At 44.4% G+C, this 15,422-nt stretch overlaps 2 protein-coding genes across 4 annotated transcripts; one reads left to right on the top strand and one right to left on the bottom strand.

Moving 5' to 3' along the window:
* Positions 1-1,079: 1,079 nt before the first annotated feature.
* Positions 1,080-8,307, bottom strand: foxo4 (forkhead box O4). Of its 2 annotated transcripts, XM_049755243.2 has the most exons (4): positions 7,724-8,307; positions 6,543-7,135; positions 4,508-5,934; positions 1,080-4,210 (listed from the first exon to the last, which is right to left on the bottom strand). In XM_049755243.2, exons 2-3 carry the CDS (start codon positions 6,993-6,995, stop codon positions 4,519-4,521), a joined length of 1,869 nt encoding a protein of 622 aa, XP_049611200.1. In that variant the 5' UTR covers positions 6,996-7,135; positions 7,724-8,307; the 3' UTR covers positions 1,080-4,210; positions 4,508-4,518. The 2 variants fall into 2 exon arrangements, with proteins under 2 accessions (XP_049611200.1, XP_049611193.1); XM_049755236.2 differs by having other exon boundaries at positions 6,543-8,307.
* Positions 8,308-9,378: 1,071 nt separating this feature from the next.
* On the top strand, positions 9,379-14,702 carry ubl3b (ubiquitin-like 3b). 2 transcript variants are annotated; one of them, XM_049755331.2, is made up of 6 exons: positions 9,379-9,545; positions 9,840-9,953; positions 12,142-12,250; positions 12,726-12,812; positions 12,906-12,983; positions 13,354-14,702. In XM_049755331.2, the coding sequence occupies exons 2-6, from the start codon at positions 9,927-9,929 to the stop codon at positions 13,404-13,406; spliced, it is 354 nt and encodes a 117-aa protein (XP_049611288.1). In that variant the 5' UTR covers positions 9,379-9,545; positions 9,840-9,926; the 3' UTR covers positions 13,407-14,702. The 2 variants fall into 2 exon arrangements, with proteins under 2 accessions (XP_049611288.1, XP_049611295.1); XM_049755338.2 differs by having other exon boundaries at positions 9,388-9,561.
* The last annotated feature ends 720 nt before the right edge of the window (positions 14,703-15,422 follow it).

Raw genomic sequence — 15,422 nt, 5'->3', positions numbered from 1 at the left:
GTGTGTGTGTGTGTGTGTATATATATACACACACACACACATATGTATACATATATATATATATATATATATATAATATATATATATTATATATGTATGTATAGAACACGCACACATACACGCGCAAAATTTGTTTTTGCAAAGATCATGACCTTTTTCTTTTAAAAGAAATGGGAAAATCTTTTACAAAGTTGCTAAGGTTGGCATTGTATTCCGAGAATATACCTTTCTTTAACATGCTTCATCTCATAAAAAAATGTTTCTGCAATCAGCAACTTTTGAACTTTTCTGGCATTTCTGGGCTGGATACACATGATAACTGGGAGTAAGATTTCAAGAGGCTCCTTGGAAAAACTTCTCCGCTGGACTCAAAAGGTTTTCCAAACTTTTCCCGTGACAGTTGGACGACAAATATGAAACCAACGAAAGCACAGTTAGTCACCGTTAGGATTGGAAGCAGAGAGCTTGTGATGATCCCTGTCGCCAGCAGCGGCATCGGAAACAAAAACAAAAGACCGGGGAAAAGAATCCTCCAACTGACTTGAAGCATTTGTTTCTTTTTTGTTTCCTCTTTGGAAACGACACCTGCAAAAACCCTGGAAACAAGACAAAACGAACCTTTGACCCACACGGATCTTGCAACCACTCCAACCTGAACAAGACATCATTATGGACACAAACGGAGCGACATGAAAAAAAAAAAATGATGCAAATATATGTGTTCCTTTCTATAAAGATGCTTTATGAAAGAAAACAAAATACTGCTGTCTTGCTTGTTTCCCACTTTGTTTTTTGGCACCTGTTAGTCAGTGAGCAGCCACAGGAAGTGCGGTGATGAAGACGCTAAAAATAACTTGTCATGCCCAAAACAATCACAGGCACTAATACATGCTCCCCAAAAAATGGAAACCATTTATTTATCAAAGATGTTCATGTGCATGAAAAAAACCTAAAACCACACCCCATAAAAAAATTAACAACAAATTAAGCAAATCCTAATTATATCAAAAATCTCACACCCACCCCTAAAACTATATGAAAAACATCCAACTTAATGGATTGGAGGCAGGAAGGCAAAGTGGGTTAAAGCAGTTTATTGACTCGTCAAGTTTCTATTTGTCGCGTCTCTAAGAGGACAAAGGAGGGCAAACATACTTATCAAAATCAACCCATCAATCAATAAATTCATCATGAACATAACTGCTTTCTGCTCTCACCTCGTTAAGCTTAGTTCTAAAATACTGTGTTGACGGGGGAGCAATTTATCCAGGTTATTAAAAAGAAACTCATCAAAGGGGACTAGTAGTTAAAAGGACAAAAATATCAAATGGAGATCAAGTACAAGTAGAGTGACCTCGCATGGAGGCCAAGCCAAAGCAAAATACACCAGAACACTTCTGGAAAACCCTGGGAGCATTCATTCCAGATTCAGCACCATTTACTAGTACACTCTTTGTCCCTACTAGTGCTAATTCAGCACACTGATGTGGTGGTACTGATTGTCTTACTTCTCATGTTTTTTTTCCACTTTTGGTCTACTAGTTTGCAATCAACTAGTAACCTCTTTATCAAGGTTATGCAATAATTGCTCTGCTTTTTTTTTTGAGCATTTACTCCATATACTTGATGTCTAATGTAGGGTAATAATTTGTTCTCACTAATAAGACAACTTGTCGGACAAATATTAGTTCTAGTCAGGCTAAAGTTGGTCACTAGCTGCAAAAGTTGCAACTAGTGCGCTGAATTGTCTTAAAGGCAAAGAGCTTATTCGTAAATGTGAAGAATATGGAATGAATGCTGCAATTTGTCTCACACACAAACATACGCACACGTCCAGTTTCGTATTTAACATTCCATAAATCAATTAATTAAATGATTGGGATGTCAGACTCCATCTAGTTAAGTGAGAAGTTCGGGGACTAACATGTAAATAAAGAGTGAGATACTAAAAATAAAATAAGATGAAATGAATAAAAGTATTATTGTTAATTCTTGAAGGTAACTTTCAACAAGGCCCTGATAGTATGCATCCAAACTTACTCGTAGCACCACTTCAAAGTAAATCAAGTGCATTTTTTTTTTTCAACTTACTGGGTTTTTTTTTGTTTTTAAACAAATTGTTTTTGAATGTGTGAAATGACTGGTGAACAAACTGTACATGACCAGAAAATTAAATACACAAAAAATGAGAACAATTTGCATACACGTTATAGAAATATCATGCTAGTGTTTCATCTTGGCAGTAAGTAAAAAAATCCAACCCGAAAAAAAATTGAAATGCATAGCAGATTTGTTTTTTTGTTTTTGTTTTTTTTTTAAAGATGCAGAGGTCTTAAAAGCAAGTTTCCAGTCGCAACAGAAAAATAAATATGTTTTTTTTTTGCTTTTGTCACATGATTGTGCATGTTTTCTTCCGAGCGACCCTGAGAGGTAATGGTTGTATGAGTCTTTGTGTTTTTATGGTTTCATTTTGAGATGACTTATGTTTAAAAGCAAGAAAAATATCTAAAAAGGGGAAAAAAAAAAAAGCATCTGTACAGTGCGATACGGTCAGGTTGAGTGTGCCCCCTAAATGCCATGCAAATGCAAATATTAGTGTTCTTTTGGAAGAGTTATACACAAAAAAATCTACATGCACATACATTTTTACAAAAATAAGTGTATAAAAATCACTGTTACAAATCTGAAAAATGCATCCTCCAATGTAAAAAAAAAAAAATACAAGTAGCATCTCTTTATTATTCTCCATCTATGTTGTATATTAAAGCTATAACCAAATATATATATATATTTATATTTCAAGTTAGTGAGGGTACATGAGAAAATAGCAAAACCCTTCGTGTTTTTGTCGTTGTTGCTGCTGCTTAAAATTTCCTTCAAATTCTTTTGATAAATCTGCATAGTGTGTCATTGTTTATGTGCAACGTGTGCATCGCGTGTCGAAATGTTTCAAACCGAAAACAATAGTTGGGATGTATGGTACTGGTTGTACATAAGTGCTAATCGAAAAACAGAATTTACAACAAACTCAAAAATTAGGTAGCAACATTTGATAAGAAGCCAAATCCAATGGCAATTTAACATCAAATGCCCTAAAAAAATTCAAAACAAATAACTTCATTTTATTAGTTCAACTGCACATTGCATTCTTTCCTCTTTTTTCACCCCTAATATAAATCATGTCTAAAGCGGGGTACACACATACAAATTTTTTTTTAATCATCGAGCCCCCATTCGGCCAGGGGAAAAAAAGATTCTTCCAATAATTGCCAGTCTCCTCCCTTCAGAGCAAATGTCTACCGCAGTACCAAGTGTGACCTGCGGGAAACAGAGGCCAAGTCGATAAAGAAATCCATGAGGCCCAAACGAAAAGATGACCACAGAGGATTTGCCATTGTAAATATTGATTACGTTTGACATTTATGATTGTCTAATTAGATCAGAGAAGTCGTACTCGTATGGGTCCACCCAGCTATCGATTGTCGTCCAGCTTTATTCTAATCGCCAATCCTGATGGTTTTCCAAGCAGTTAAGAAGTCTTAACACACCCCGTGCTGTTTTAACATGAATTCTTTTCACATCAAAAGTCAGCCGCTTTTGAGATGTCTGTTAGTCGGGACTTTGCAGACTTTGATTGTAAAGGGGGGGGGTAGAAATGCGTCCTGATTATCGCTATGTGTGTACCCTACTGAACTACTTTACACACCGCATTGAGTTAAAACAAAAACAAAGAAAAAAAAAATGACATTGCCCAAAGAGCAATTAGTGTTGAATCAGCAAAAAAAAAAAGTTATGTATCGTCTTGTTTTAGCAATGATCATCGGCGTCCTCGTTTTGTACCGATCTGCAGGTGCTTCCAGAGAAAACTGGCCAATTCTTCACCACAACACGCACACTCAAGGTCACCATATGGAAGCCAATGAGGTACTGAAGCTTCGGGGTACCGTGTCTGCCTGTAAGATGCTTGCGCGAAACATCTTGACAACTCGCAGGCAGAATTGAGGAAGTCTTGAAAATGGCCGCAGCCAGGTTATGAAAAACGGCAAAATGGAGGAAGATGGGGAGGCGGAGCTAAAAATTGTATGCATAGTCGGTGGTTGCGTTGGCACGTGTCGAGACAAGAAGCCGGTCCGCGTGACTATGTGGCGGGACATTTTGTCCTTTTTGGGGTTGGCCACATCAGGAGGGTGGAAAGGTGGCTTCTCTACTCCTGGTGAGAAACAAGATGAGAAAAAAAAAAAAAAATGAGCGACAGAAGGACGAAATTGTCAGCGTTAGCTTTGACATTTGTGTTTTCTGGCAAGTCGGTATGGGAATGTGACTTTTTGAAATAATGTTAACCATCAATGGCTCCATTTTTATACTTCTAAATATTTCTTTTTCATTCTCAGGAAAGGGGTGAGATTTATCCAAGAGGAGACTAGGAGCCGAAAGAAAACTGAGCAGTAAAACACCTTAACAAGCAGAGGAACAAGGCAAAAAAAAGAGCCGCATGCGTGGAACCTACTTGGCAAGCCTTTAGCTGGGCACCCAATGGTGGGCAGAGCCCTGAGTGGTGGCAGGCCCCGCATAGCCCTGCCCAGGGGGCAGGACTGGGTCGAAGTTGAAGTCGATACCGTCTCCATCCATGAGGTCGCTGTTGATGATGTAATCCACATCACAGTCCAGATTCTCGGTGAACATGTCCACGTCCAGGTCGGTGGGCAGCCGCTCTGGTGCCGCCTGGAAGCAAGGCGGCGCCCCAAATGGGCCCACACCCGGGAGGACGGTGTGCTGTGTGGTGGCATGCTGCACCTTCAGGCCAGGCATCTGCATCGGGTCCTGGGACATACCGGAGAGAATCATGCCCAGGCTGAGGGGAGCGTGGTGCTGCTGCTGCTGCTGCTGCTGGTGCTGATGCTGGTGGTGCAGGTGGTGCTGCTGCATGGGCGCCTGCAGGCTTCGAGGCCCGACTGCGTTGGCTTCCAGGCCTTTCCCCAGCAGCAGCTGGGTGGGTTTGGGTCTGATGCCCACCACCGGAGAGCCCAAGCTCATGAGGCCCGTCGAGGCAGGCACCAGGGTGTCCACCTGTGCCATGAGGACGTCGGTTGGAGGAGGGGAGTCGGAGGTGAGCAACGCCTCCAGGCTGGAGGGCACGTGGGTACCATAGTGGGTGGTGCCGTGAGAGGAGTTGAAGAGGGAGTTTCCAAAGCTAGGGGTGGCGTCCTTGCCGGCGGGTCCCACCGCCGCCTGGGGGGATGTCTGCGGTGCCTGCAGGTGATGAAAGGAGGGGAAGGAGGAGGAGCTGCGAGGCAGCAGGGTGGCTGCCGACGGCAGCGGAGTTGGTGGTGCTGCCGGGGCCGTGCTGGGACTGGCGCCACCCTGCTGGCCACTCATGAGGGTCAGCCCGTCAATCAGGTCCAGCTCCTCCATCAGGGTCTCGGCCAGGGTGGGCGTCAATGCGCTAGAACCGTAGCGGCCCAAGAGCCCGTCCTCGGGAAGATTGTCGTCTTCCTCCTGGCCCGGGGCGATGGGTGACAGCCGCCCGCTCAGGGTGCTGGCGTTGGAGCTGGTGCGCGGACGGAAGGAGGTCCACATGTCGGCGTCGTCCAGGCTGCCGCGTGACGACGGGCTGCTGCTGCTCACGCCCCACTTGGAGAACTGCTGGGATGAGTTAGGGCTATCGGCACCGGCCCCAGCAGTCGCTGACGCGCCGTCGCCCTGCAGCGCTCCGCCGGCGCCGGCCCCTGCGACAACCTGCTTCTTGGTCTGCTTGGCACGCATGCGGCTCTTCAGCAGCTTGCTGCTGTTGTCCATGGAAGCGGCGCGGCGGCGAGGGGCTTTGCCAGTTTTGCCCCCTTCTGGGTTGAGCATCCACCAGGAGCTCTTGCCCGTCGATTCGTTGTGGACCCTCAGGAACTTGTTGTGCAGCGACAAATTGTGGCGGATGGAATTCTACGAGAAAAAAATGTTTTTTCAAGTAAGCCACTCTTCAAATGCTCCCCACATAATTATTATTCTGATTCACACGTTCCGATTTATTTGGGAGCCATCCTTTGGCATCTCGGTACCAAGTAACTAATGGTTAACCCATTTTTCTTTTTTTCTATGAATACTGTCAAAAATACATGTGATTTTTTTTTACCTATTTCTCTATTTACCATTACATTCTTAATTCATCTACGTTACTGTTCTCTGCTGTCAAAAAGGTACAAATCTAGATTTACAATGTAATTATCAACATAGACTAAGATCTAATTGCCCATAGATTTTGTCAAACTGAAGCTCCTCAACACTCTAGCACACAGATACCACTAGATGGCGCGAGAACATGACTTAACAGTTTGCCCTGAAAAGAAAAACAGTGAAAGGGGCAATTCTTTGGAAAATAATTGATTACATGACATCAGCCTAAAAATAAATAAATTGTGAATTGGGTAATAACATATTGCTCCGAAAACAGAAGCACATTTGAAGAAGCTGGCCTCAACCCAGCAGTTGAGTAGCTATGTTATTTTCTAGCAAAGTGGTGTTATGACAACAGTGCCCAACGAGGGACTGACCTTCCACCCGGCCGAGCTGTTGCTGTCGCCCTTGTCTCGAAAGTAAGGCACCGTCTTGACCATCCATTCGTAGATCTGCGCCAGCGTCAGCCTTTTGTCGGGCGAGTTCTCGATGGCTTGGCTGATCAGGTCAGCGTAGCTCTGGTTGCCCCACGCGTTGCGCCTGGACGAACCCTTGCGGGGCGTCACGCCACTCACGTTGGGGTCAGTCGCTGCTGCTGCAGCCATGGCGGCGGCCACCGCCGCCTTCTCCGGTTCGGACGCCGCCACCGCCTGCCGTGGATCTGGCTTGTCATCATCGGCGGGCGGCGTGCCGGCAGCGGACTCTGTGCCATCGGGGGCTTCCTGCTTTACGGCCGAGATGTCTGGCCGGGGCAGCGGCCACGTGCACGAGCGGGGCCGGCTCTGCGGCTCAAAATCCGGGTCAATGGGCGGCGCCGGCAACTCCTCCATGGTGATCCTCTCGTTCACCTCCACCACTTGGCTACTTCCGCTCCACTCCAAAACACCGGAACTACTTTCAAGCCTCCAAATGTTTTTATCCCAGGAAGGACAACAACAATAACAATACACTGGGAGTAAACACTGTGGGCCTAAAAAAAAAAAAAAAAAAAAGACGTAATAATCTGGGCACACCAATAGCTCCAGTTAATCCTCAGATTGGAGATTAGGGAACCCAAATAATCTCCTTAATACTAACTATCATAAACCTTCTGATTTATATAGAAGGAGGGAACGGGAGCGCCTTTGTTTGAAATTAAAATAGTAATTTTCCCTTGTAGATGAACAATCTACTAAAAAAAGGAAACATGCGGAAAAAATGAAAAGTACTTTGTATCTAGTAGCACTACTTTTAGCAGTACGGAGTTAAACAGTAAATGGATGAGTTTGTAAATAATGTGAAATGTTGCCACTTCAATTTGACCTTGAAGGATTCTAAGTAGTATTACAAATTACTTAAAAAATGTGTTCCTATTTATTAAAATAAAAACTTTCCAGAAAAATGGACAAAAAAGACTGCCAACGACTCGTACTACTACTACACTGACAGTCCAGCCAGAGCCAAAATTAAATAACAATCACGTGACCAATGTATTTACTCGTGGAGTAAAAAAAAATGTAATAAAATGGTAGTCATTAATTTTGGGTGGAAGGAAAAAGGGGGAGATGAGTTTACTTACAAACTGTACGCGATTACAAGAATCCCATCTAAAGTGCAATGTTTTTAGATGTGCACAATCCGCCACATGTCGCCATCTGCCATGTTTGTCCACTCGTGGCGCCGCACACGATGCCAGAGAGGCGGTTACAAAACGCCTCCGACTCCGCCGCCGAGGCCCCGGAGCACGTCGCGCCGGGCTTCTCCCCCACGATGTCTATGTCTAGACTCCCAACAAGTGGCCGAAAAGGCAATCCCTTTAGGCTGTGGCGTTGAGTCCCCCGGGGGTGAGGCTCCCAACTTTTGGGGAAAACAAGCCCGGGTAGCCCCCCGGTCACGTTAGCCGCTTAAGCTGCTGCTACTCCGGAGTTTGGAACGCGCCGAAAAGTCCGCCGAAAGCCGCCTAGAACTCGTTCAAAGTTGCCGTTTGGAGGCAGTGACGACTCATCTGGTTGTTGTGGTCGTCCCGGTGGACAAAAGATGCTCCCCTCGGGTGTCTTGAATAGTTTGTTTGCGTTTGTTTTGTTTTGACTCGAGGCGAAGACTCCCTTCTGACGTCTGTTTACCACTGTCAAGTCAAACGGACTGCGCATGCGCACACGTGCATTCTGGGAAAGGTAGTCATTCCGCTGGGAAACGCGGGCGTAAACAAAAACTTGAACCTTTTATAGCGTCTTACGTAACCGTCCCAAGTTCCAGGTACATACAGTCCTCGCGGGCCAATTAGGTATTAACCAGAGGTCTGTACCTAAAAATTGTACTAAAGTACATAAGAGTACTTTTACTTTAGAGTAAAACCAATCAAGAAAAGAGTAAAGGGGAAAAGCACGCCTTCAAATAATTACTTATTCTGTGAAATAGATAATAATTAAGATACTGAAGCCATTACCAACTACTAACTTGGATATTTTGTCAGATTGTATGTGAGAGGCCAAAGTGTGCTCCATGTCGGTTATTGTTTGACCTGGCTGGTAACAATGTGTTCTGTTCTTCTTCTGTTTTATTATTCTAATTACCAATTGCAAAACAGATAAACAGGGAGCATGGTAATAACATGTGTATTCCAAAGCAACATCATGATGGCCCATTAAATTCAAAACGTAAAGTTAATTTTAGTTCGTGTTTTCTTTCTCACTGAGCCCATGTGTGATGATTAACACAATTTCCTGCTTATACTCAAACATACAAAGTAGCGTGCTGTACATTTTGTGTAGTTTTGTTACTCATCTCTCGCTATTGACTGAATTAAGAAAACAGATACGTATTGCTTTCATAGGTTGCTGGATGACTTATTAAACTGGGAATCTGTGCGAGCGTTTCGCAAATATTTTTTGCGCAGTAGGATGAGATGCAAAGAGCGCACTTGCGCTTATATGTATGTATGTACTTATATCTCTTTTTTTAACGTTTTTGGTTTTCTTTTAATTGTGTATGCCATTTTATGTTTATGTTTTATGCATGAAAGGCGCCTTATAAATAGAATATATTATTATATATGATATTATAATATATATATATATATATATATATATATATATATATATATATATATATATATATATATATATATATATATATATAATTTATATTTATGAGTAATTTTATGTCATTTTAGATTATGAGTGACCAATCGTCGTGTATGAACGTCATTTCCCAGTGTGCCTTGCGGCTGTTTTGTGTGTTTACAATCAGCTGACATCCGGCGTCTTGCCGACCATTAGCCGACAAGCTCCACATTCAGCCTTCTCCATCTGCACTCGATAATTCGCCCCGTCAGAAAAGCGTCACTCGATGATTCTTCCACGCTGCTGAATGCGCATTTTGACCGCCGTCGTCAAATGCAGGTGAGCTCGACGTCAGGTAAATGGACGCCGTGGATTTGTGCACTTAGCCATTTAGCTTCCTAATAGCCAGCGGCGGCAGGTTTGGCGTAAGCTAATGCTACCATTAGCTGAACCCCCCTTCTTCCATCCCCGGAGTTCGATGGGCTCGATTTGGTCTGACACCCTGACGTATATTTGTCAAATGTGGGTAGAGCAAGTGCATGATATTACGAAGCCGTCGAACACACAACAGACGCCAAGCGGCTGTCGCCGTTGAGGAAGCTTGTTAAAATGTCGTCGTGCTGTTTGTTTCAGGGCTCTGGCCCCGTCTGCTGCAGCTGAAGCATACCCGTCCTGCCTCCACTCTGCTCCGGCTACACTGCCTTGTCTCTTCCCTGAGCCATGAGCACTCACCGGGACCTTGACATGGTCAGTCAGCCTCTGCAGTACCTTATAAATCGCGCTTGCCTTGTGTCCAACGCTTCGCATATTTTATTATCATCATGACGTCACACGGTGAAAAAGTCGAAGCGTTCTCAAATGGCTTCACAAGTAAACTGCCATCTGATTCTGAATATTCAATACAAACTATGAATTTTTTATTTCCACCAATATATTCAATGTCCACTTTTCTGACATAATTTAGACAGCACTCCTGATCTTGTCAGGTTTCATGGTTTTTCTTAGATAGCGAGGAAGAAAAGACATTTCCAAGTGCAGTGCCGACGTTCAAAATATGGGATTGATCCTCATCCATGTTTATGTGCGTATCTCTACTCATGCCCACATCACCCTCTGAAAATATCAGACTGATTGATGATGATTGAAACATTTGACACTCAGTGTAATACAGGTCTAAGGATGAGCACTTTCCTGTGACAAATATTCATATTTGCCACATTTTTGGCATCATCTATTAATCATGAATTATTGTTATAGTGGTGCTCTTCCATGATTATCTTGTCAGTTTGACTCGGTTTTTGACTTGTGTTGTTCGGTGGGTGGGTGCACGTGGGTCCGGGGTAATGAATTAACCAGTGTCCGTAAACACTTAGCCGAGACAGTGATTGCTGCCCCCGTGAGCGCCATCTGTCTAATCTCAGTTAAAACATTGCCCTACTTTCCTTTTAAGGATGGGACACCCCATTGATTGTAGCCTGGCCTATGCTAAATCCATGCCCGCCGTGACCCCTGTGCCCTGATCGGCAACACGCACGGATATCAATGAAAATGATAGCGTGTGTCATTTGACAGGTTTTTCTCTCCCAGCATGTAGTTCGGCGTTATAGCAGAGGTGGGAAACAACAACAACAAAAAAATACGTTCAAAAAATATTTTTTTGTTATTAGTGTGCTTTAATTTGAAATGTGTGGGTAATGGAGAAAAAAACCAATTCATTTATTTTGATCTTCTCATGAAGGTCATTCTGTGCCGGGATTTTTTTTTTTCTTTTTTTTAAACGGTGCTCAAGGTACTAAACTAAATTGAGGGGAATGTGTTCCCTAAAGCATTAGCAGGGTTGCTGGTGTTTTTGTTGTTTTTTGGGAAAATGTAAGGCTATCAAGACGGCTAAGCCTTTGAGAGCCCCGCATTATCAAGATAAATAAAAGGGTCATTTCTAACAGCATTTGAAGGATTTGATATTGCGGGCCTTTGGATTGGAGAATCTCAAGGACAGTAGCGATGAACCGTGTTGCCACGGGAAACGGGGACAGATTGGCGGTTGTTTTCGTTTGGCTGGGGAGGGTGGGGGTTGAGAGGGACGGGAAGCGTGTTGAAATGACATGGGTATGTAACCCCACTGTAAGGTTATTGGGTTCAGAAGGAGGGGGGCGGGCAAGTCGTATTAGTAAACAGATCAGAGAGCGGGATTGCCCCGGCTTGACGTCACACCTCGTGGTAATTCCCTTTGTTCATCTCACTTCGCCTCTTTGTCGCAAAGCGCGAGGAATTTGACACAATGGGATGCTTTTCACATTGTTTCCGCACAACAAACGGAAAAGTCGGATTAAGCGTGGTTGATTGGTCATGTGACCTGTCAAATTTAGGAGCAGTTTCAACCGATACAAATGGGCTAAAAATGACATGATTAGCTTCCACATTGCCTCTTCTCCAAATCACAGAACTTCACTTTGAGGAAATGAAAAGAAAACTGGCCAAGATTTGAACCCTGAAGCAGATGTTCTAATTGCCGCATCCACCGTGTTCTTCTCATTGATATGACCCTGGAGTCTTTTGGAATTCCCGCTGCATAGTTTAAAACATTTTTGAAGCAGCAGTCCCCGTGCTATTTTTAGTTCTTTGTTCCAGCATGTTGCTTCGTGGTTACCCCCCACCCCGTCCCCTTCTTCGGGCCATGCAAATTTAATAACATGGCCCAGAGCTGTCTGGGACACCTGCGGTTAGCGCATTAGACAGACAGACTGACGCATGGGAGCAGGCCGCTCTTACGCCCCCGCCCCTTGTCTCCGCCGGCGTCTGGCCAACGGGAATGCCCGTCTCCTCGTGGCCCCCACCACGAGTCTCCTCGTGCCGGCCCAGGTTAGATGTGGAAGGCGGATTCCACGAGGGATGCACTCCCGGCCGGGAATGATGTGATGATGTTTTGTTGCCTCAGGTGAACCTCCGCCTCATCCTGGTCAGCGGGAAAACGCAGGACTTCACCTTCTCGCCAAACGACTCGGCCACGGACATTGCCAAGCACGTATTTGAAAACTGGCCCACGGGTGAGCAGCGTTTGCACTCGACGGGTTTGTAAAGAGTGCGCGCAGCAGAAAAGGGAATGACTGCCTGCCGCTAACCTGCGCCGAAGTTTGAAAGTCAAGTCAATCAACCATGACCGGTGAACTTAATTTGACCTTGTCTAAAGGTCACTCCTGAGTGTTTTAGTAACTTTTGTACTACTTTCTGTTGGCGAAAAACTAAATGAAGGCAGCCAAGTTGGGCTGGCTGTGCCAGAACTGCTGCTGTTAACAAAATTCCTAGTTTCATAAATCAATGAAGCAGGCAAGCGGTCTTGGTGGCCAAAGAGCAACAGTACATCAGTTGGGCAATCAAAGCAGCTGCTTAAAAAAAAAAAAAGTCCGACCAGCACTTAAGTGAACCGTTTTTTTTTTTAAACTGTATGTATGTGCGTCCAATATTATTCCGAATATTTGAGCTGACTAGTTGACTTTCTCTTTGCTTGTGTTTGCCAACCAGGATGGGAGGAGGAGCGGGTGAGCAGCCCCAGCATCCTGCGCCTTATCTTCCAGGGACGCTTCCTTCATGGCAACGTCACCCTCGGAGGTCCGAGCCGCTCCTTGAACTCAAATGAAAAGAAATGTGTCGCTATCTTATCATTCGCTGAAAGATTACAAAATCAACATGTGTCTCTTTCAGCACTGAAGTTGCCCCCGGGCCGGACCACCGTCATGCACCTGGTTGCCAGGGAGACGCTTCCGGAGCCCAACTCTCATGGTGAGCGCATAAAGTAGAGCAGTGCGCTACGCCTGCATGACTCCACGCCGGGCTTAATTGCCAGGCTACACGCTGTCGTCAAGCACCTTCTCGCCGATGCTCTCATTTCCTTATTTGCACCCTCCCGGGTCCTCTTATCCTGGCTTCAACTTGATGTCATCACACCAGAGACGCCGTTAAGCAAATGACTTGAGGACATGTAAACTAGAGCTGAAAATCAAAACACACAAAAGATTTCGTAATTGCAGTTTGCAGCATTTCTTTGATTGGCTATGGGGAAAATGGCAGCTCGCGCAACACAACGTCGCCATTCCTGAATTGTTATCATCATCCCTAATCTTTCTTCTTGTTGTCTCTGCTTTCTTTTTAGGTCAAAGAAACCGAGAAAAAACCACAGAGAGCAATTGCTGTCTCCTCTTGTAAGGAAACCACCCTTGCCCTACACCCTCATATAAATGCATATATATCACACACACACGTCCTCCTCTTGCCAGTCGCCCGTCAGCGGTTGACTAAATTCACTGGAAATCTAGTAGATGTTTTTGTTTCGTCCTGTCAACGGCTTGCTTTCGGGGATTTTTTTTTGTGCCAACTTATCCACGCAAAACATTTCAACATATCCTCAACATTTGTGCCCTCACTGAACTGCTGGACACACACACACACACACACAAACACACACACCTGAATAGATTCCGTGGATGGATACTTGGCTCTGACTGAACGCTGTTAACCCCTTAATGCACTTAACCAGTTTAATGGCAAGTGTGTGCTGTTCTTCATCCTCCTTCTTCTTCTCCATGGATGTTATTTTATCTCCTTCAGAGGAGCAAACGGAACTTGTGCCATCTTCTTCATCCCACGTTTCTGCCTCAGCACCGGTGGCATCTGTGCCATGAAAATGTTTGTGTCTTTGTTCAGACCAGCGGGAATAGGGCGCATGTAGGGGTTCGGGTGTAGACTTTTAAGAAAGGGAAAGTGAAAGTAAAAGGGAACACGCTGTGGTCAAGGTCACAGCAGGCCAGTCCAGTTGAAGATGAAGGCGAAATTTATTTGGAGGGGAGGGCGTCTTGTTGGTTGTGGATTTGCCCTCCTGTTTCTTTGAATGCTGTCTCTACTTCTCGTTTGCCTTTTATTGTGGAATCCAGTAATATCATTAATATTGAAATTTAAATATATCGATTTTTATCTCGTGTATAGGTATTTGTGTGCGAGTGTGCGTGCGCGCGTGTATGATCGGTGCTTGATAAACACATTAAAAAAAAAAGAAACGAAAAAGCTCGTTGCCAAGGGAGCGGCGACAAGCTTTGCTTACAGGTGGGAAAACGTTGAGCTTTTATTCCTTTTCGAGTGTGCTTTGCGTTGTGATCTTTTTGTCTCATCTGTGTCACTGCTATGAACTTTAGTCCGTAAGAATCCATGTGCAAACTAACATGCAAAGTGGGCTGTCTCGGCACTTGTATGATAAAGTGATCAATCTTGAATAGCGCAAGTGCTCCCCCACTTTTTACTCTGGAGAAAAGCTTGAACGGCTGCCTAATAGCTAGCTCTCCTCACGTCATCTGTTTTATACACGATGTACTTTAATAGGCTGTCTTTGAAATGGTTGACTTTTGGTGTTCTAAGTATTATAATGACCTCTGGATTTAATGGCATATTGTATAGAAGTGTGAATATTAATAATGAATTCTGTCTTAAATAAATTCCTCTCACACCTGCTGCAAATGGTTTCATTTGGTGTCAGAACCTTCAGTTTTGTGTCATTTGTAGGAAGACGTGGAATAAAACAAAACGATACAAATTCGGTTCTAATTTTTGAAATTATATTGGGGCGAATCGAGACATTATTGCCAACATTTTCCTCACGCACCATTTAAAAGGAGACATTTAACAGCAAAAAAAACTTTTGTTCACATTCCCAAAACATACATTAGTTTCATTGAACTGGATGGATGTCACTTTCTTATAGTCCTCAAGGGGGCAGTGGTTCTCCGTCATGCAGACGACGGAGAAAGCAGCACATTGCACTTCAGCACGCCATCATTCAAAGTCTCACACTTAATTTTGTACGCTCAAACCATTTTTAGCTGTTTAACCCCCCCCTCCCCCATTTCAACACTGCACTGAACACATTTTTCCCTCGGCAGTAATGCTCCTACCCTCACCTATGGTCACGAGCTATGGGTCGTGACCGAAAGAACGAGATCTCGGATACAAGCGGCCGAAATGAGTTTTCTCCGCAGGATGTCTGGGCTCCCTTAGAGATAGGGTGAGAAGCACGGTCATCCGGGAGAGACTCGGAGTAGAGTCGATACTCCTCCACGTTGAGAGGAGCCAGATGAGGTGGCTCGGGCATCTTATCAGGATGCCTCCTGGGGAGGTGTTCCGGGCATGTTCCACCGGTAGGAGACCCCGGGGACGACCCAGGACGCGCTGGAG

This window comes from Syngnathus scovelli, chromosome 1, assembly GCF_024217435.2.
Source record: "Syngnathus scovelli strain Florida chromosome 1, RoL_Ssco_1.2, whole genome shotgun sequence".
Lineage (NCBI taxonomy): Eukaryota > Metazoa > Chordata > Actinopteri > Syngnathiformes > Syngnathidae > Syngnathus > Syngnathus scovelli.
Note: the sequence above shows the minus strand (reverse complement) of the source record. Positions and strands in the feature narration are given on the sequence as shown.